Raw genomic sequence first — 14,564 nt, 5'->3', positions numbered from 1 at the left:
GCTTACTATACTTGAGTTTGAAGTTATGTAGAGACTATTTTTTTTTTTTGTATTATGCTTTCTGTTAATTGTTCACTGAACTTTCCTGAATTTGGCTCCTTTTAGAAAGTGTAAGAGCTAGTGTTATGTATAAGAATTAAAACTTGGTCAGCAAGGAGTAGAGCAAAGACTAACAATTTGAAGCTTTTGCACTTAACTGCTGTCCTGTGACTTAAGGACAAGTAACGTGAGACTTTAATACCCTGTCTTTCCAGAAGTGTGTGCTCCAGAAGGACACTGCTATCCACTAAAAACTGTAACGTGGTATTTGTCTAAAGACTTAAAGAAGACTGGAGAGGAGCATTCAGGATACATATATGTATCTCTAAATACAGATTAGCTAAAATACTGAAATAGCTTAACTTACAAGAAATAAGTAGTCACCAATATGAGTTTTTCCCCACCAGTTCTTTGGAAAATGGGAGCAGTGCATATTAGATTGACTCTTATGTGTGTTGTTCCACCCCACATTTACAGGCTTCCTGATGATTATGCATCCTATTTGGAAGGGAAACATTCACCTCTATCAGGATCTGCTCACAGCAGTCAGTCACATTCTGAGCCAGTGGGAAGATTTGCCCTCTGCTTTCATGATGACATGTAAGTGAGGTAGTTAAAGTCTACTTCTGTCCGAAAATGCAGATACCAGTAAGTTAGTATGTGGATTTATATGTACTGTATGGCTAATTATGGGCTACTTCAGAGCTGAGTTGCAGAGTTGAGGACAGCAGCTTTTACTACTGGCCTGCAGTAATTGGAGAGCTCAGCTGTGCGTTGGCCTGTGAGCTTAGAGTGTTTGGCAGCCTGAACAGCTTTTCCTACAAAAACTGCTCCTCCATGTTTTTTGAAGAGAGTGCTTGGCCTCATGGAAGCACTCTCTGCAGTGACTGATGCCACTTAGCCTGTGCAGGCCTACACGAGCAGCATTCTGCTGTTTGACCACTTAGACTTCATGTATGTGACAGGAATGAATCTTCAGAAGTGATGTTTTCTAGACTGTGAGGTTTTGTTTTGTTGTCACGCTAATTAAAAATGTCCTGAGCATGATTATTTAATTGATTTACCTGAATGTGGCCTGGTGTTTCTGGTTCATGTTATGTGTGTGAATAGCATTTTGCACTGCTATAAATATGTTTTGAATAAATACCAAGCAGTTTGCATGCAGAAAGGAGCAACGGTTTCTATTAAATTTGCCTTTCTTGTAGCCTTAGTGATTGGTATTTCTTAGGAAATAACTAGTATTAGTGATACACTTGAGGAAGCGTTGCTGAGTGGTGGAAGTGTTGAAAGCTGTTGCACAGATTATTCTAACCAAGGCCAAATGTGTTCCTGTTGTGACAGAAACTGCACTGTGTGTGCTTTTTTCTCTGATAAAATTGCATTCTAGGCAGTATATCCCTATCAAAATGAAGAGTATAAGATTTGAGAGGGAGTCAGTGTCTTGATTATGCTCAACTAAGAAAACAAAACACAGAACATGGAATAGTTGTGTTTTAGACTTTGAAATGTTAGCTTCATTTACTTATCTAAAGTATTGAAGCAAAAGTATGAAATTTCAACATGTGGCATGATTTGTTTATAAGCCTGCATGGACATTCTGTAAAACCAGAAGTGAAGGGTAACTTTCCTGCATAATTACAAAAACTGTTATTTAACTACATGCAATTTCAATAACTCATATTCTTTATAATTTGGCCCCTTATTTAGTATAACAAAAGACTTGGTGGTATTATGGACTTGCTGAAATCTTGTCTGTTGTTTGACTTGGTCTCAAATGGATCATGGAACCTGGCCAGAGTAGACCCTTTTGTCCTTATACTTTTCCCTCTTTTTACAGAAATGAAAGAGAGGAACAGATAGGTAGAGAGGCTATTTTGCGTGAAATTTTACAATTTATGTCACAGTTTAGATTGCCAAACTGAAGTCCTTGTAATTTTTTATGTGTATTCTTTTACTGTAAAATTACAGGTCTCTAGAATCTATCCTGTATTGGAAACAACTGTTTGAGACAAAGCAGTTGGAGTATTTATCAAATCTTTTTTGTGGTCTGTGTAGCTTACTGATTTTTAATTGGAGTAATTCTCTTTCTAGGGAAATTGCTACACAAATTGAAGAGCCTCAGCCACCTTGTGTTAATTTGAAAGCATCCCACTCAGTATATGGAGAGGAAGCTCAGAATGTCATTGAACATTCAAATCCTGGTCAAGGTACCTTACGTGAAGTTTTGCCACTTGAGCAATTGGAAGGTATTAAATTTTGAGAAAAATGGAGTACTTACTGTCACTGTAATTAGCTTTTTATGCTACAGATGTCTTCTTTTGACCCTTTCATTGTTCTATGGCCAATTTTTTTGAAAAAAAAAAAAATCTCTTGGATTTGGGCAAGCTGAGAACAGAGAAAGCTTGTGCTTGGTATGTTCTTGGACTGCTCCTCAAAGTACAAAGCTATACAGCAAGTTGGTGAAAATAATGTTTGCTATATAGTACCATAAATAGAATGCCATTAGTAATCAGACTTAGTTCAAGGAACTTTGTGGAAGAAGTGTATGTAGCTTGTTCTCTACCCCTTCTATTTCAGTAAGTGTAAAGCTGCAAGGTTATGTTTTATCTAGCATCTCTTCTCTTGCCCAATTCCAGCCTGTAAGAGGTGCCTTTCATTGCTGCTGTAGGTGTTGGGAGCATACTCTTCTAGTAGGGTTATGCATGAAAAAATAGTTTTGAATACTTGCTGTGAAAACTATACTTTTTCTGAAGTCTGGGTAGCAAAATAATATTGGGAAACAATGTTCCCAAACTTATTTTAATAGCATGACTACTGATATTAAGCTTGCCTGGGATTTTTTGCTAATGCCAATTCTTTAATAAATTCTATTTGTCCTGTAAAATTCCATAAATATAGTTAGTAAATATATACTTCTAGACGTTATCCTTTTCCAAGCTTTGAGTATTTGTATAGGTTTTTGTCAAGTGTTAATAATTTTGACAGATAACCTGTTCAATTAGAAAGTACTGTGACCTCTAATATAAATAGACAGACCCTTATTAAAAAACACTTTGATCAGGGAAATGTTGGCTTCAGTAATTTGTTACTGTAGTCTTGAGGAAGTGGCAGTAAAATGGTAACAAAATGGTGATGCTTTGGAAAGCTGAGACTGCCCAGTGTTTGGACTTTATAGTGGCAGTCAGATTTAGTTACTTGATATTAAGCTGGAAATTGTTGTTTGGAAATTGTCTTTTATTCACACCTATTACTGAAGAATTGCAAACCTTTTTTTGCTAAAATCTGTGTGTGCAAGTCTAAACTCTTCTCTCTCATGTATGACTTCCAACCGGATTATGTGTGGCTATAACACACGGACAAGTGGAAGCTGCTTAAAATGATCCAAAACAAGAATTGGCCCAGTAGGTGAAATGCAACAGTAGAACAGAGCACTTGTTCTTCCTTCCACTGCTACAAACTGGGACTCCTTACTTTCTAGTGCTGCCTTGTGGAAATCTTTAAGGCAGAAAAAAATCTTTCATCATTTTTAGAGTTTGAGACCTGATGAAGCTCTGCCTTTTTAACAAGATCCATTTGTTCATTGTCATAAGAATGTACAAGGTTTAGTGTTGTGGTATTCTGTTTGGGTTATTTCCCTGGTATATGCCAAGACCTTCCAGAGGCTCAGTTTAACCTTAGTGAATAGTCAGCCCTTGTTAGGTTCACATGTAGTATTACGAAGATACTGCTTACACTACTTTATGTTTCAGATTTGCCAACTGGAATATGTTTTCTCCCAGACATTAAGAACAACAAGGTAAAAGCTTTTCCAAATACAGTGAAATAAAATGTTTTCTATTATTAATCTTCTAATAGACTTAATTATGTGAGAGGAGGAGGGAGGGAATGGAACTGTGTTTATTGTCTTGTATTGTGTATACCGTAAGGTTTAAAGGTGCTGGCATGACTCACTTTGTCTTCATTTTGCAGATCACTTAATTAGTACCATGTGAGCATGACTCCATCTAGTCTTCCTCAGTTATGAAAACTGTTGTTTGCTCCTGGCCTCTGCTGTCTTGTAGTTCTTTGTCACTGTAAGGACCTTGCATTTTATCCCAGTTGTAGTCTATCTTCGTGAAGCATCTTTTGAGGAATGTTTTGTAGTGCTTTTGGAAATTGAAGTAGACAATCCAGAGCTAGCAAATAGCTGCTGGTATTGACAGGTAGGGCTGTGCTTCACCCATTTTTATCTAGTGAGTTAGAGATGCTAACAGTTTTCGGCACAGATGCAATACAATGCAGACAGGAATGGGAGGTCGCCTGTTCCTTGTAGAAGACACATATCAGGCTGCAGCCAAATGCTGTCCATTACATACTCCTTAATGTGTCAGCTAGTATTTTGATTTAGTTTTCTGTCATTTGATTTTTGTAGGGGCCACATTTGATTTTTGTAGGGTCAGTGAGTTGCAGTTGAATGCTTGCAGGTTGTCTTCTGAAAACCATAATTAATTTTCCTTACAAATTCTTTACTATCCGAACTTGGACTTTTTTTGTTGTTTGTTAAAGATGATCTGTTCATTGCAAAGAACGTTAGACTAATTCTGTACGAGACATTGCATCCTGCTTTTTAAAAAAAATCATTCACCTATAGAAAAGATAGTATTTGCTGTTAGCTAGATTCATCTGAAATATTACTTTTTGAGTAATTCAGTGTGGTCATTTGGAGAAATTTCCAACAAAGGTTGGATCCGTGTGTACAATTTCTGAAGAAGCTCTGTTTTAACTGCGTAGGAAACTGTTGAGAGATGTCTTTGTACATTTAAGTTGGGGTTGCAGCTCAGTGGATGAAGGAAAGTTTTTTCAAGTGTAAACTCTTGAATGCAATGTTTCAGTTCTTTATTTTGAAATCTCTTATGTTTGGTGCCCTTGAGACGCTTTTTTGCTCTTCACCTTTTATGATTCCCATGTTTCTTGTGTGCATCCATTCTGGAAGCTAGCAGGCAAAGTCCATTGGGACTAGAGTGTTTCCTGGGATAAGTAAAAAAAAGTGCATGCAGAGTTTTGCAATATTATTGACCTCATTAATTGTTTTTTATTAGCTGAATTAATGCAATAGTAATTTCTATAAACATTTTTATGGGTGCTTTTCACAGGTTGGTCCATCTGAACCTTCTGAAAAGCTGATAGAAGGTGCTAACTCGAGCGTTCATCTTAGCAATAGCCTTTCAAGTTTTTTGGAGAATGAGAAGCTCTCATCTCTTCTAAGCTCAGATGAAGATTCCACTGGTAGGTGTTTTTATGTCTCTTGGTAGCTGAGTCTGTAATTCTGACTCTGTGTCATTGCGTACTTGAGGTGGAAGATTCTGTTTTACTTAAGTATTTAATATCAGATTGTACTTGATAAAAAGGAGTGTAACAATATTAAAGAAAACTGTTCTTTGGAAAACTGACTATTTTTAAATTTTAACAGGAGTAGGCTGCTATGGAATTTTTCAGAGAGGATCACAATTGAAATTTTAATCTAAAAAACTAAACAACAGCCCTTAGTTACTGTGAATCGAAGATCTAGGTGGGAATGTGGGCATTGATTCAGAGAAGTAGTCACTCTACCTGAATTTTCAGTTCAGGTTAGTAGAGATAAAATTCTGTGGTGAAGAGCACATCCATGCAGTTTAAAAGGACTTTGTCGTGGTTTAGGGCAAATCTGGGAGGAAACCTCTTAATGGGGTCCCTCTAGGAAACAGATTCAAGCAGTCCCTCCCCAAACTGGTTCGGGGAAAAATATTTCCTTGGAGAGAAGTGGAAAACAAAACTGCTTATTTAACAGGCAAAGCACTCCCCAGCACAAAAATGAACAATACTAAATGGCAAAACCTCTTGCCCTGCCAAAGAGATGGCAAATTCAGCAGAGTCCCTTCCGTGGGTGGCAGCCCAGCTCACTCAGGCTGTTCTCAGTTCCTCCAGTGCTGGGAAATGCCACAGCCCAGGCCAGGCCTGGTGGGACACAGTTGTGAACTCCCAGTGCTCTTCTGGGTTTTCAGTCCAGAGCAGGTTTGAACAATTCCAATAAAAAGGGGGAAAAAACCCACAGTCCAGGGAGTTTCTTTGCCTCAGCTAGCCAGCAAAAAAAAAAAAAAACAACCAAAAGCAAAGGAGAGCTCTCTCCTGCTGTCCACTGCAGACAACCCAGCCTGTGTGAAGGACGTGGGGGAGCAAGTGAAGTCTCTGGTAACAAACTCTGCACCTCTTCTCTTTCCTTTCACTCCTGGAACCAGCCTTAAAGATGCAGATCTCAATATTCAACACCAGCAGAACAGATAACTGGTGATAGAAGCATCATAAAGTCACCCCAAGGCAGACTTCTACTTAAGTTTTGAGTTCAGCTGTCTTTAGATACTGCATGTGTGGGGTGGCATCCATGCTGGAAGTCTAGTTTACCTGCAGGCATAAAAGTGAGAGCATGAGTTCTCTATTACTAAGAGTTTTGAACTTTTTGTGCCCTTCCAGTGACTGCTGTAGAAGGACAAACATGCTCTTCTTCATGAATGCAGCTGACATGAAAGATGACAGGGCATGTTCTTGGATGTACCAATGAGGAAGGCAGAGTGATCATTAGGTTTGCTGTTGTGAGATGAAATACCCTTGCAGTGAAATAGGGCTACTGCATTTCTCCCATGGCATCTACATATGTCACGACTGTCTTTTGAAGTTGTTTTGTTCTTTCTTGTTGCAAAACTTCATTTGAGAGTTAATCATATAAGGATTAAGTTAATAGTTTGCTGCGTAGAAATATTTTCTTCTCTTATAGATGATGATATTGATGATGGAGAATTCTTTGATAACCAACTAGAAGCATATTTTGAGCAGCTGATACAACCAGAAATTACAAGAAGAGACACCAACCTGCAGAAACTCTCAGAATGTTGTGCAGCACTGAAGCTTTCTGAAAATGTCTTATCAAAAGTAGGTTTAAAGTTCAAAGCTCAGCATCCCAATGGCTCTTAAACATGTTAAACTTTCAGTGCTTATATTTGCTGGTATTCTTAAACAGAGGTAGTTTTAACTATTTTTTGGTTTTGTGTTTTTTGTTTCTATAGCTATCAAGGCAACATGCTGGCTCTTTTTTATCATACTATGAGTTTATAAATAATATTTTACATTTTTTTTTCATCTTGGATAGCAATGTGCAAGGTATTATTAAGTTTATAGCAACACAAAGACTTGTCTTTCCAGAAGAGTTAATAATTCTCTTAAATAATTGGTAAATGTGTGGAAGTTAAATGTAGGGGAGCAACAGGCTAGATTGTGGTTTGCCTCTGAGCAACAGTTAGCTCCATTCCAGACAGGTTGCCAGGGATTAAGTGCCTTTCCATTTTCTTGGCTTTGCAACAATCAATGTGATCATGGCACTCTCATGCTTGACCAGAGTGGAAAAGTGTGATTGATTTAAACAGTTAAACTGCAGCTTCTGAAATTTCAGAAATTTCCCAACTGACATCAGAGTTTCCAAGCTGTGCAGGCAGTGATGTTAACCCTGTACAAGTAGTGTGGATAGGCTGAAATTTGTTACAGCAGTGTAGGAAGGAAGGGGTACGTGGGTTTAAGAATAACAGAGCTGCTTTCAGGGCTTCTCTGTGCAAGATGTCCCTGCTTCACTGCCTTGTAGACAGTAGGGTAGGTACAAAGGGCTCTGAGCCTGAGTTGGAGCTCTCATCCAACAGTGGGTCAGCCAGAAGGGAAGGGAAATAACACATTACCCATATCAAAGGGAATGAGAGGATGTAGTAGGAATAAGAAGAGATCTTCCTCTCTTCTTGCTGTGTGTGCCCTTGGAGGCACATCCATGAATTGGCATAGCCAGGAACTATTGTCCTTGATAGCAGAGGCTAACTAGGAGTGCTGGCTATGGCAGTGTCATATGATTTAACAAAGTGTCATTAATCTCTTTCATACTAGAGACTTTTTTAATATTTTAGAAGGCCCTGTAGTGTTTTTTTTTTCCCCTCTCCTTTCGTATGTCTATTCTAGTGGAACCTAAATATTTTATATTTTTTATTTAAAGGAGAACTTTCAGCATTCTGCCACTCATGGGGCTGTGACTGGAATAGACTCTGGAAATGCTAGTGATGAAGATTCACAAAGTGAAGGGATAACTGGATGTCCTGTGCAAAGAGAAATGCTGACCAGAGCAGTACAGCAAATGGTAGGAAATTGCCATTTAGATTCCTATTATTCATGTAGAGTGAGACTGTAGTAGAAGATGGCAGTGTTTCTGAAAACTTGTAAGATCTTTAGCTCATCACCCAATCTCCCTTTACAAAAAATTAATAATACCACTTTGGTTTTAGGCCTGTTTTTCAAACGTAGTCTGCTTGGACTGTTTTGTATCAATAACTTGTAGTACGTGAAGTTAATAATTGTGCTTCTGACACTTTACAAATTATTATTGTTTTCAAAGAATTCTGTGACTGCTGGGGATGTGCTGGATTCCCACATAGCTGCTGAATTGCCATTAGATTCCCTCTATCTCCAGTGCATGGACAGCCATAAAGCTGATGTCTCAGATGTCCTTCCAAAGCAAGAAGAAGAGTCCTCTGGCTGTCAGGCTGCTTCTTCTGATGCACAAGTGCTACACACAGCAAGAGGATTTTTGGGACATGACACCACTTCTGAAGTTCTTAGTGCAAATGCACCTCAGGCAGATGCAACTCAATGTAAAGTTGGTCTTCCTGATACTTACCTCTCTCCAGCTGGGGACAGCTGTGAGAACTTAAGTTTAGCTACAACAGACAAAGGTAGGATGCTTTATATGCAAACTATCTTTATATTAAACCTGTCTATGCAATTGTGACCATACCCTCTTGCATGGGAAAAGAAATAAAATTGTAAGCCAGGCGTTTTTATTTAGTTGTAGGAGTTGGTAATAAAAAAACAATGAAGCATGAATTAATTCTGACTTGCTTTTGTTTTCAGAAACAATGATTGTTGTCTGTTACACTTAACTGTTACTTACTTGCTGATGAAACTAGTTTAGGCTTGCAGTTGCTGCAGTTTGAGCTTGCAGCAACTTTTGCCATATCCCTTTTTACTTTAATCCATAATGTAGCATTTGATGAACCTTTCAGGTGATTTGCCACACAGCATTGTCTATCAAAATGAGGAAGGAAAATGGGTGACTGATCTTGCATATTATACTGCATTTGATGAAGAACAAGATTTAAATATGTATGAAGATGATAAAAGCAATGAGGAGTTCATTACTGGCTGTATGTATTGATCTTTTTTTAAATTAACTCTTGTTGTCTTTAATAATGTTAAGTAAACTTTCTTCCTTTTTTTTTCCTTTTTTTTTTTCACTTCAACAGATCAGTAGTTGGTATTGGAAAGACACTAGGTTTTGGATATTACAAATTATTTGAAAGCTGATGCTGATAGTAGTCTGTAGTGATAACATTATTTATACTTCATAGCATCTTTCTATGTTTCCTACTCTTCCCATGAAGAGCATTTTAAGACAAAACAAAAAGTATCTATTATATGAGCTAAAGCAACTCCTCTCACTTCCAGTTATTCCTTTGGATTTTAATGATTGTTATCCTTTCTTGCAAAAAAAGAAGAGTAATTTTGTGTTGCATGATGCTTATAAGAGAAGAAATAATTATCAATGAGGAATTACTACCAAATCAAATAGAATGTGAATACAGTGTTGACGTTTGAGAGACTTGAAAGTGTATTGGCTAGCTGCTGATTTTTTGGTGAAGTCCCTTGGGAATGTCTTGATGCTGAAAAATGGTACTGTTGCTGAAAAATGTTGGAGCTTATTGAGGGGCTTTGGTACTCTTATCTTCCCTTGAATTCTATGCTTTTTGAACCTCTGTTTACTTAAAAAGTTGCTTATTATTCTTAAGCTATGTCAGACTGATCTTTGTGAGAGTCTGTATATTTGTCATACAGGCATGGATAATTCACATATAATGCCATAGACAAATTGATTCCTTCGCACCAAAATGTCATCTGCTAATCTGTTTCATAAGAGATTCAAGCAATGTGTCCAACAGAATTTCTCTTAATCTCTTCTAGTTTCTAAAGCTGATGTGTAGATGGGCTAATGTATTCTCAAGATGCCCATGGTCCACTCAAGGTTCTTCTCTCTTTCAAAGCAAATGTGTTTAACACTATTCATTTTGAATGAGTGATCAAACAGGGTTGACTGGTTGAAATAATGTTTTTCAACACTGTAGTGGTTTTCTGATGGTTCAAGTAAATATAAAATTTGGGAGTCACTTTCCTATCTACTATGTTAGTAACTCTTCCATGGTTTTTCAAAAGCCATTATATTTCAGACACCTTCTGAATCTTAGACTTGAGTTGTTGAGTGATTAGAATATTTGACTGTTGTAAATTTTTCCAAGGTGCTTAGGTTTTTCCATCTGATGGATTTTTAAGCACTTCTTTCAAGTCAATGGGCTTACCTCTTTGCATGGTAGGTGGTAAAACACTGACAGACTCCACATGGTTGGCATTTTTTTGGCTGCTAGTCTGCTTAGTCTCTGCTAGTCTGTCTGCAGTGATGTTTGAGAGCTGAAGAGATTTTATATGTAATGACAGAAAGGACATATTACATCTGATTCTTTGGAGTCTCATTTATGACATGTCTCTGTCAGCAAACTGTGCCTACAGTGTGTTCTTGTATGGAATAGTGCAGGAGTGCTCACTTGACAGTGTTGGGTGCTTTAGAAAGTCTCTGGAGGCTGTAGGGCTCACAGAGAAGATAAAGAACTGCTACTGACTGAGAGCTCAATTGGATAGAATAATGCGTTGTTGATAGTGTGGTGTTGTTGATAGTGCAGTGTTGCCTTTACAAGATCAACTTGGATTGCTCAATAAAGATATATTCCAACTTTGTTTCTTTACTCAGAGTATGTATTGTGACTTGTCATGAGTAATTTTATGGACAGCAGCTGTATTCACTTTAGAAGTTTGTATCCTTTCTTGGCTTTTGCGCTGTGCCCTCTGTGCCTAGGGTTGCTCTGTGTACAAGGCCATGTGTTTTTAAAGTGTTGATGAGCTTAGTGATACATTAACATTGTAATCACGTGGTAGAGTAGTATCCCTTGATCAGTTTTTCACAGCATTTTGGTGAAGGGATTAAGTATTAGTTGTTCTGTAGATGGTAGTTGTGAAAAGTACTGGCATTTGAATTCAAAAGTAAGATTGATTTATTTGGCTTGTTAATTCGTGTGTGTTTTTCGTGAACTGGTACAAGCCAGTATCTTTCTTTTGCTCCAATTCAAAGGTACCACCTGGATGGAAAAAATTTTCAACCTCAAATATAGTAAAGGTTTGATCCAAGTTAGCCGTGTAATGCTTGGTTATAGCTAGTATGGGTATCATAACCTATAAAAAGTTATAGTTTAGATTGAGGCTAAGGCTGTTAGAAACTTGCATTATTCACCACTAAGTTAATTAACTAAATGCTGATTTTACTTTGATATCTTTACTAAAGATCCAGCAAGTACTCCTTTAAAACTAATTTCATATAACTTTTCTCACCGAAATGGGATTGAATAACTGCTAGTATGTCCCAGACTGTCTCAGGTCTAGAATTATATGTGCAATAACTTTCCATCAAATTGAGTTTAATGATGACAAATAGTGATGATGTTACATAGTAGCTTTTGCCTTATTTTAATAAATGTTCTCTTTGGTTTTAAGCTGAAGCAGCAGCTATGATTGCACAAGATGAGGAAGAATTTGAGAAGGCACACAGACTTGTGCAGGTAACTAAGGACCTCAATGTAATCAAAATAGTTTTCTAATTTATTTACAAGTTGCAACTTCTGAAATCTCTTTGTCTGCAGGCAGGAAAGGTAGGCAGTCCAGATGCATCTGAATTAGCAAATACTTCGTGGAAATCGAATAGCTTCATTTTTCATAAAGATGCCAGCTATTTACGTTTGTCTTTGGGGGAGTTCTTCGGTCAGAGATCGGAAGCTCTTGGATGTCTGGGTGGAGGCGGTGATGTGAAACGGGTATGTATCTAAATGTTAATATTGAGAAACAAGAAAAAGACAAGACAGCCACAACTAGCACTAGTTTTGTTATTTTGTAACCAGTTCTTTCTTGGAACAAATTTTCTTAGTTGATTTAGGAAGGGAATTCTCTATGTCTTACAGGTGTGGATTGATGGTTTCCTACTGGAATTTTTGATGTGAAGTGCTGGCTGGTGTTACTGTTGAATGTTCATCTTTGCCTTTTGGTCGGGAACTAATTATGTGTAGGATTAGAGGGAGAAAAGTATACCTTATACAGGAGGCATGTTGGAGATCCCAGCAAATTATCCGCATAGTTGAATAAAATGCCCTTCGGACGAGGATATTTGAACAGTGAGGGCATCTCTGATGGCTGCTGATAGTTGATGTGCTATCTGGGCAATGCCCAACTTCAGTAAAAATGCAGTCATCTAGATTCTGACTTAAAATATCTGTATACTTCTTGTAGCTGATGGGTACTTCTCTCTTCTGCTGTTGGTAGTTGGGATCTCATCTGTGTTTCAGACAACGGGGCAGTGTGTACAATGGGAAGAAGTCACATTTGCTTGTGTAATTCACTTGAGTCATGAGGAGTTGTTAGAGTTGGCAGAGCTAGAGTCTGTCCTAAGCATTCCAAGACTTAGTGGCACACTGTGCTTCCAGGCAGAGATCATGTGAGCATGTGTACTTTATTTCTTTATTTTGAGTAACTGGTAGAAGCAAGTTGTGTCCTGGTTTCAGTTGGGATAGAGTTAGTTTTCTGTTGGTACAGTGCTGTGTTTTGAGTTTATTATGAGAATAATGTTGATAACACACTGCTGTTTTGGTTGTTGCTAAGTAATGCTTACCCTAAATCAAGGACCTTTCAGTGTCTCATGCTGTGCCAGTGAAGCAGGTGCACAAGAAACTCAGAGAGAGCACAGCCAGGACAGCTGACCCAAACTGACCAAAGGGATATTCTGTACCATAAAACATCCTGCTCAGTCTATAAACTGGGGGGAGTTGGCTGGCAGCCATGGATCACTGTTTAGGCACAGGCTGGGTATTGATATGTGTCCAGTGAGCAATTGTGTTGTGCACCACTTGTTTCTCTTGGGTGTTACTCCCCTCTCCTTCCTTTTCATTACCGCTATTATAGTTATAAATTATATCTTTTGTCAGTATTAAACTGTTCTTATCTCAACCCACAAGATTTACCTGTTCTTTCCAATTCTTTCTGTCGGAGGAGTCGGGGAGTGAGCAAACAGCTGTGTGGTACTTAGTCACTAGCTGGGGTTGAGCTGTGCCAGTTGTTAGTTTATTTTATGTGTGTATGTGTTTAGATTAGGCATTTGCAATGCTAGGAGGCACACATTGCTTCTTTGTAGTATGAGAGGTATACCAAGCAAGCACTGCGGACCAAAACTGCTTTATAAGTGCATTGAACTTACTTGTTAATTATTAAATGTATTTATATGTATTCTGGGGTATTTTTTTTATAGCCATCTTTTGGTTACCATATTATGTCCCCGAAGAAAAGGCAGCCTGTTTCTTTGCTAAGGCGATCTGATTCATCAAGGGGTGACATTGGCCGAGAGATTTCACAGTTGTCTGAGGAGGTGTTTTCAGGTAGTTATGGAACAGCTCTTTTTTTCTATGGGGCATTAAGGGAACATGTGTATCCCAAGAATGCAGGTTTTTAGACCATTTCCTTACTATAAATTATTTTTTTTTGTTGTTTTTGTTAGATGACTTAGAAGTGCAAACAAGAAAACGTGCAAATTTTACCACCTCTGAAGGTTCAGGGCATAGAGTGGATACTGCTGCTGGAATCCATGAAAATATGAGTACAGAAGATGCTATAAAAAGTAAAGCAAAGGTATTAATCTTGTATTTTTCTTTAAAGTGCGACTATGAACTGAAACAAAATTCAAATTACTCCAATTATTATTCTTTGAATACAGCTAAATTTGGACTTTCATATAAGCTCACTGCTTTTTATACGGATCATTTGAATCCCAGTGGGTGCCCTTGTTTCTTAGGATAGTTTCATTAGAAAGGCATGATCCTGTAGTAAGTCCGGTGTTATTATCACTGTCTCATTTTCCTTTTTCTTCCAACTTCACTTTTGGAATTGATCAGTCCGTCAACCCACAGTTTTTCAGAGACTCACAGGCTTTTGATGTTCTGTGACCAAGTTTATGAATTTCAGCTGTGTCTTCCCCTTCTATTTTTGTAATGAAACAAATTATCTTTAGCATTGGAATAAAATCTTTTAGTTAATAGAATTTAAGAATATGAAATGGTGCATGTCTGAAAAAAGTGTCTTGTTAGTTTGGTAGTCCTTGATACCTGCCATCCCTGCCTGTGTCACCTCCCAAAACCTGCTGGCAAACCTTCTTCTAATGCAGGCCAGGATGCTGCTGAGCTTCTTTGCCTGGCTTGAGGTCAACTTCCTATCTGCCAGGATCCTCAAAGTCCTTTTCTGCCAAGTTGCTTTCCAGCTGGTTGAGGTCCTGTACAGGGGCCTGAGGT

General features: G+C 38.0%; 1 protein-coding gene across 1 annotated transcript in view; it reads left to right on the top strand.

The window, feature by feature from the left end:
* CEP192 (centrosomal protein 192) overlaps positions 1–14,564 on the top strand; it is a 55,681-nt gene that overhangs the window by 753 nt on the left and 40,364 nt on the right. The window contains exons 2-13 of the mRNA XM_062487776.1: positions 517–639; positions 2,131–2,285; positions 3,789–3,835; positions 5,172–5,304; positions 6,827–6,981; positions 8,081–8,221; positions 8,477–8,813; positions 9,144–9,284; positions 11,734–11,798; positions 11,880–12,050; positions 13,532–13,658; positions 13,778–13,908. Coding sequence (XP_062343760.1) covers positions 517–639; positions 2,131–2,285; positions 3,789–3,835; positions 5,172–5,304; positions 6,827–6,981; positions 8,081–8,221; positions 8,477–8,813; positions 9,144–9,284; positions 11,734–11,798; positions 11,880–12,050; positions 13,532–13,658; positions 13,778–13,908 — 1,726 coding nt within the window. The remainder of the gene's footprint in view (positions 1–516; positions 640–2,130; positions 2,286–3,788; positions 3,836–5,171; positions 5,305–6,826; positions 6,982–8,080; positions 8,222–8,476; positions 8,814–9,143; positions 9,285–11,733; positions 11,799–11,879; positions 12,051–13,531; positions 13,659–13,777; positions 13,909–14,564) is intronic.

Source organism: Cinclus cinclus, chromosome 1 (genome assembly GCF_963662255.1).
Source record: "Cinclus cinclus chromosome 1, bCinCin1.1, whole genome shotgun sequence".
NCBI lineage: Eukaryota > Metazoa > Chordata > Aves > Passeriformes > Cinclidae > Cinclus > Cinclus cinclus.
This window is presented reverse-complemented; position numbering and strand designations above follow the sequence as displayed.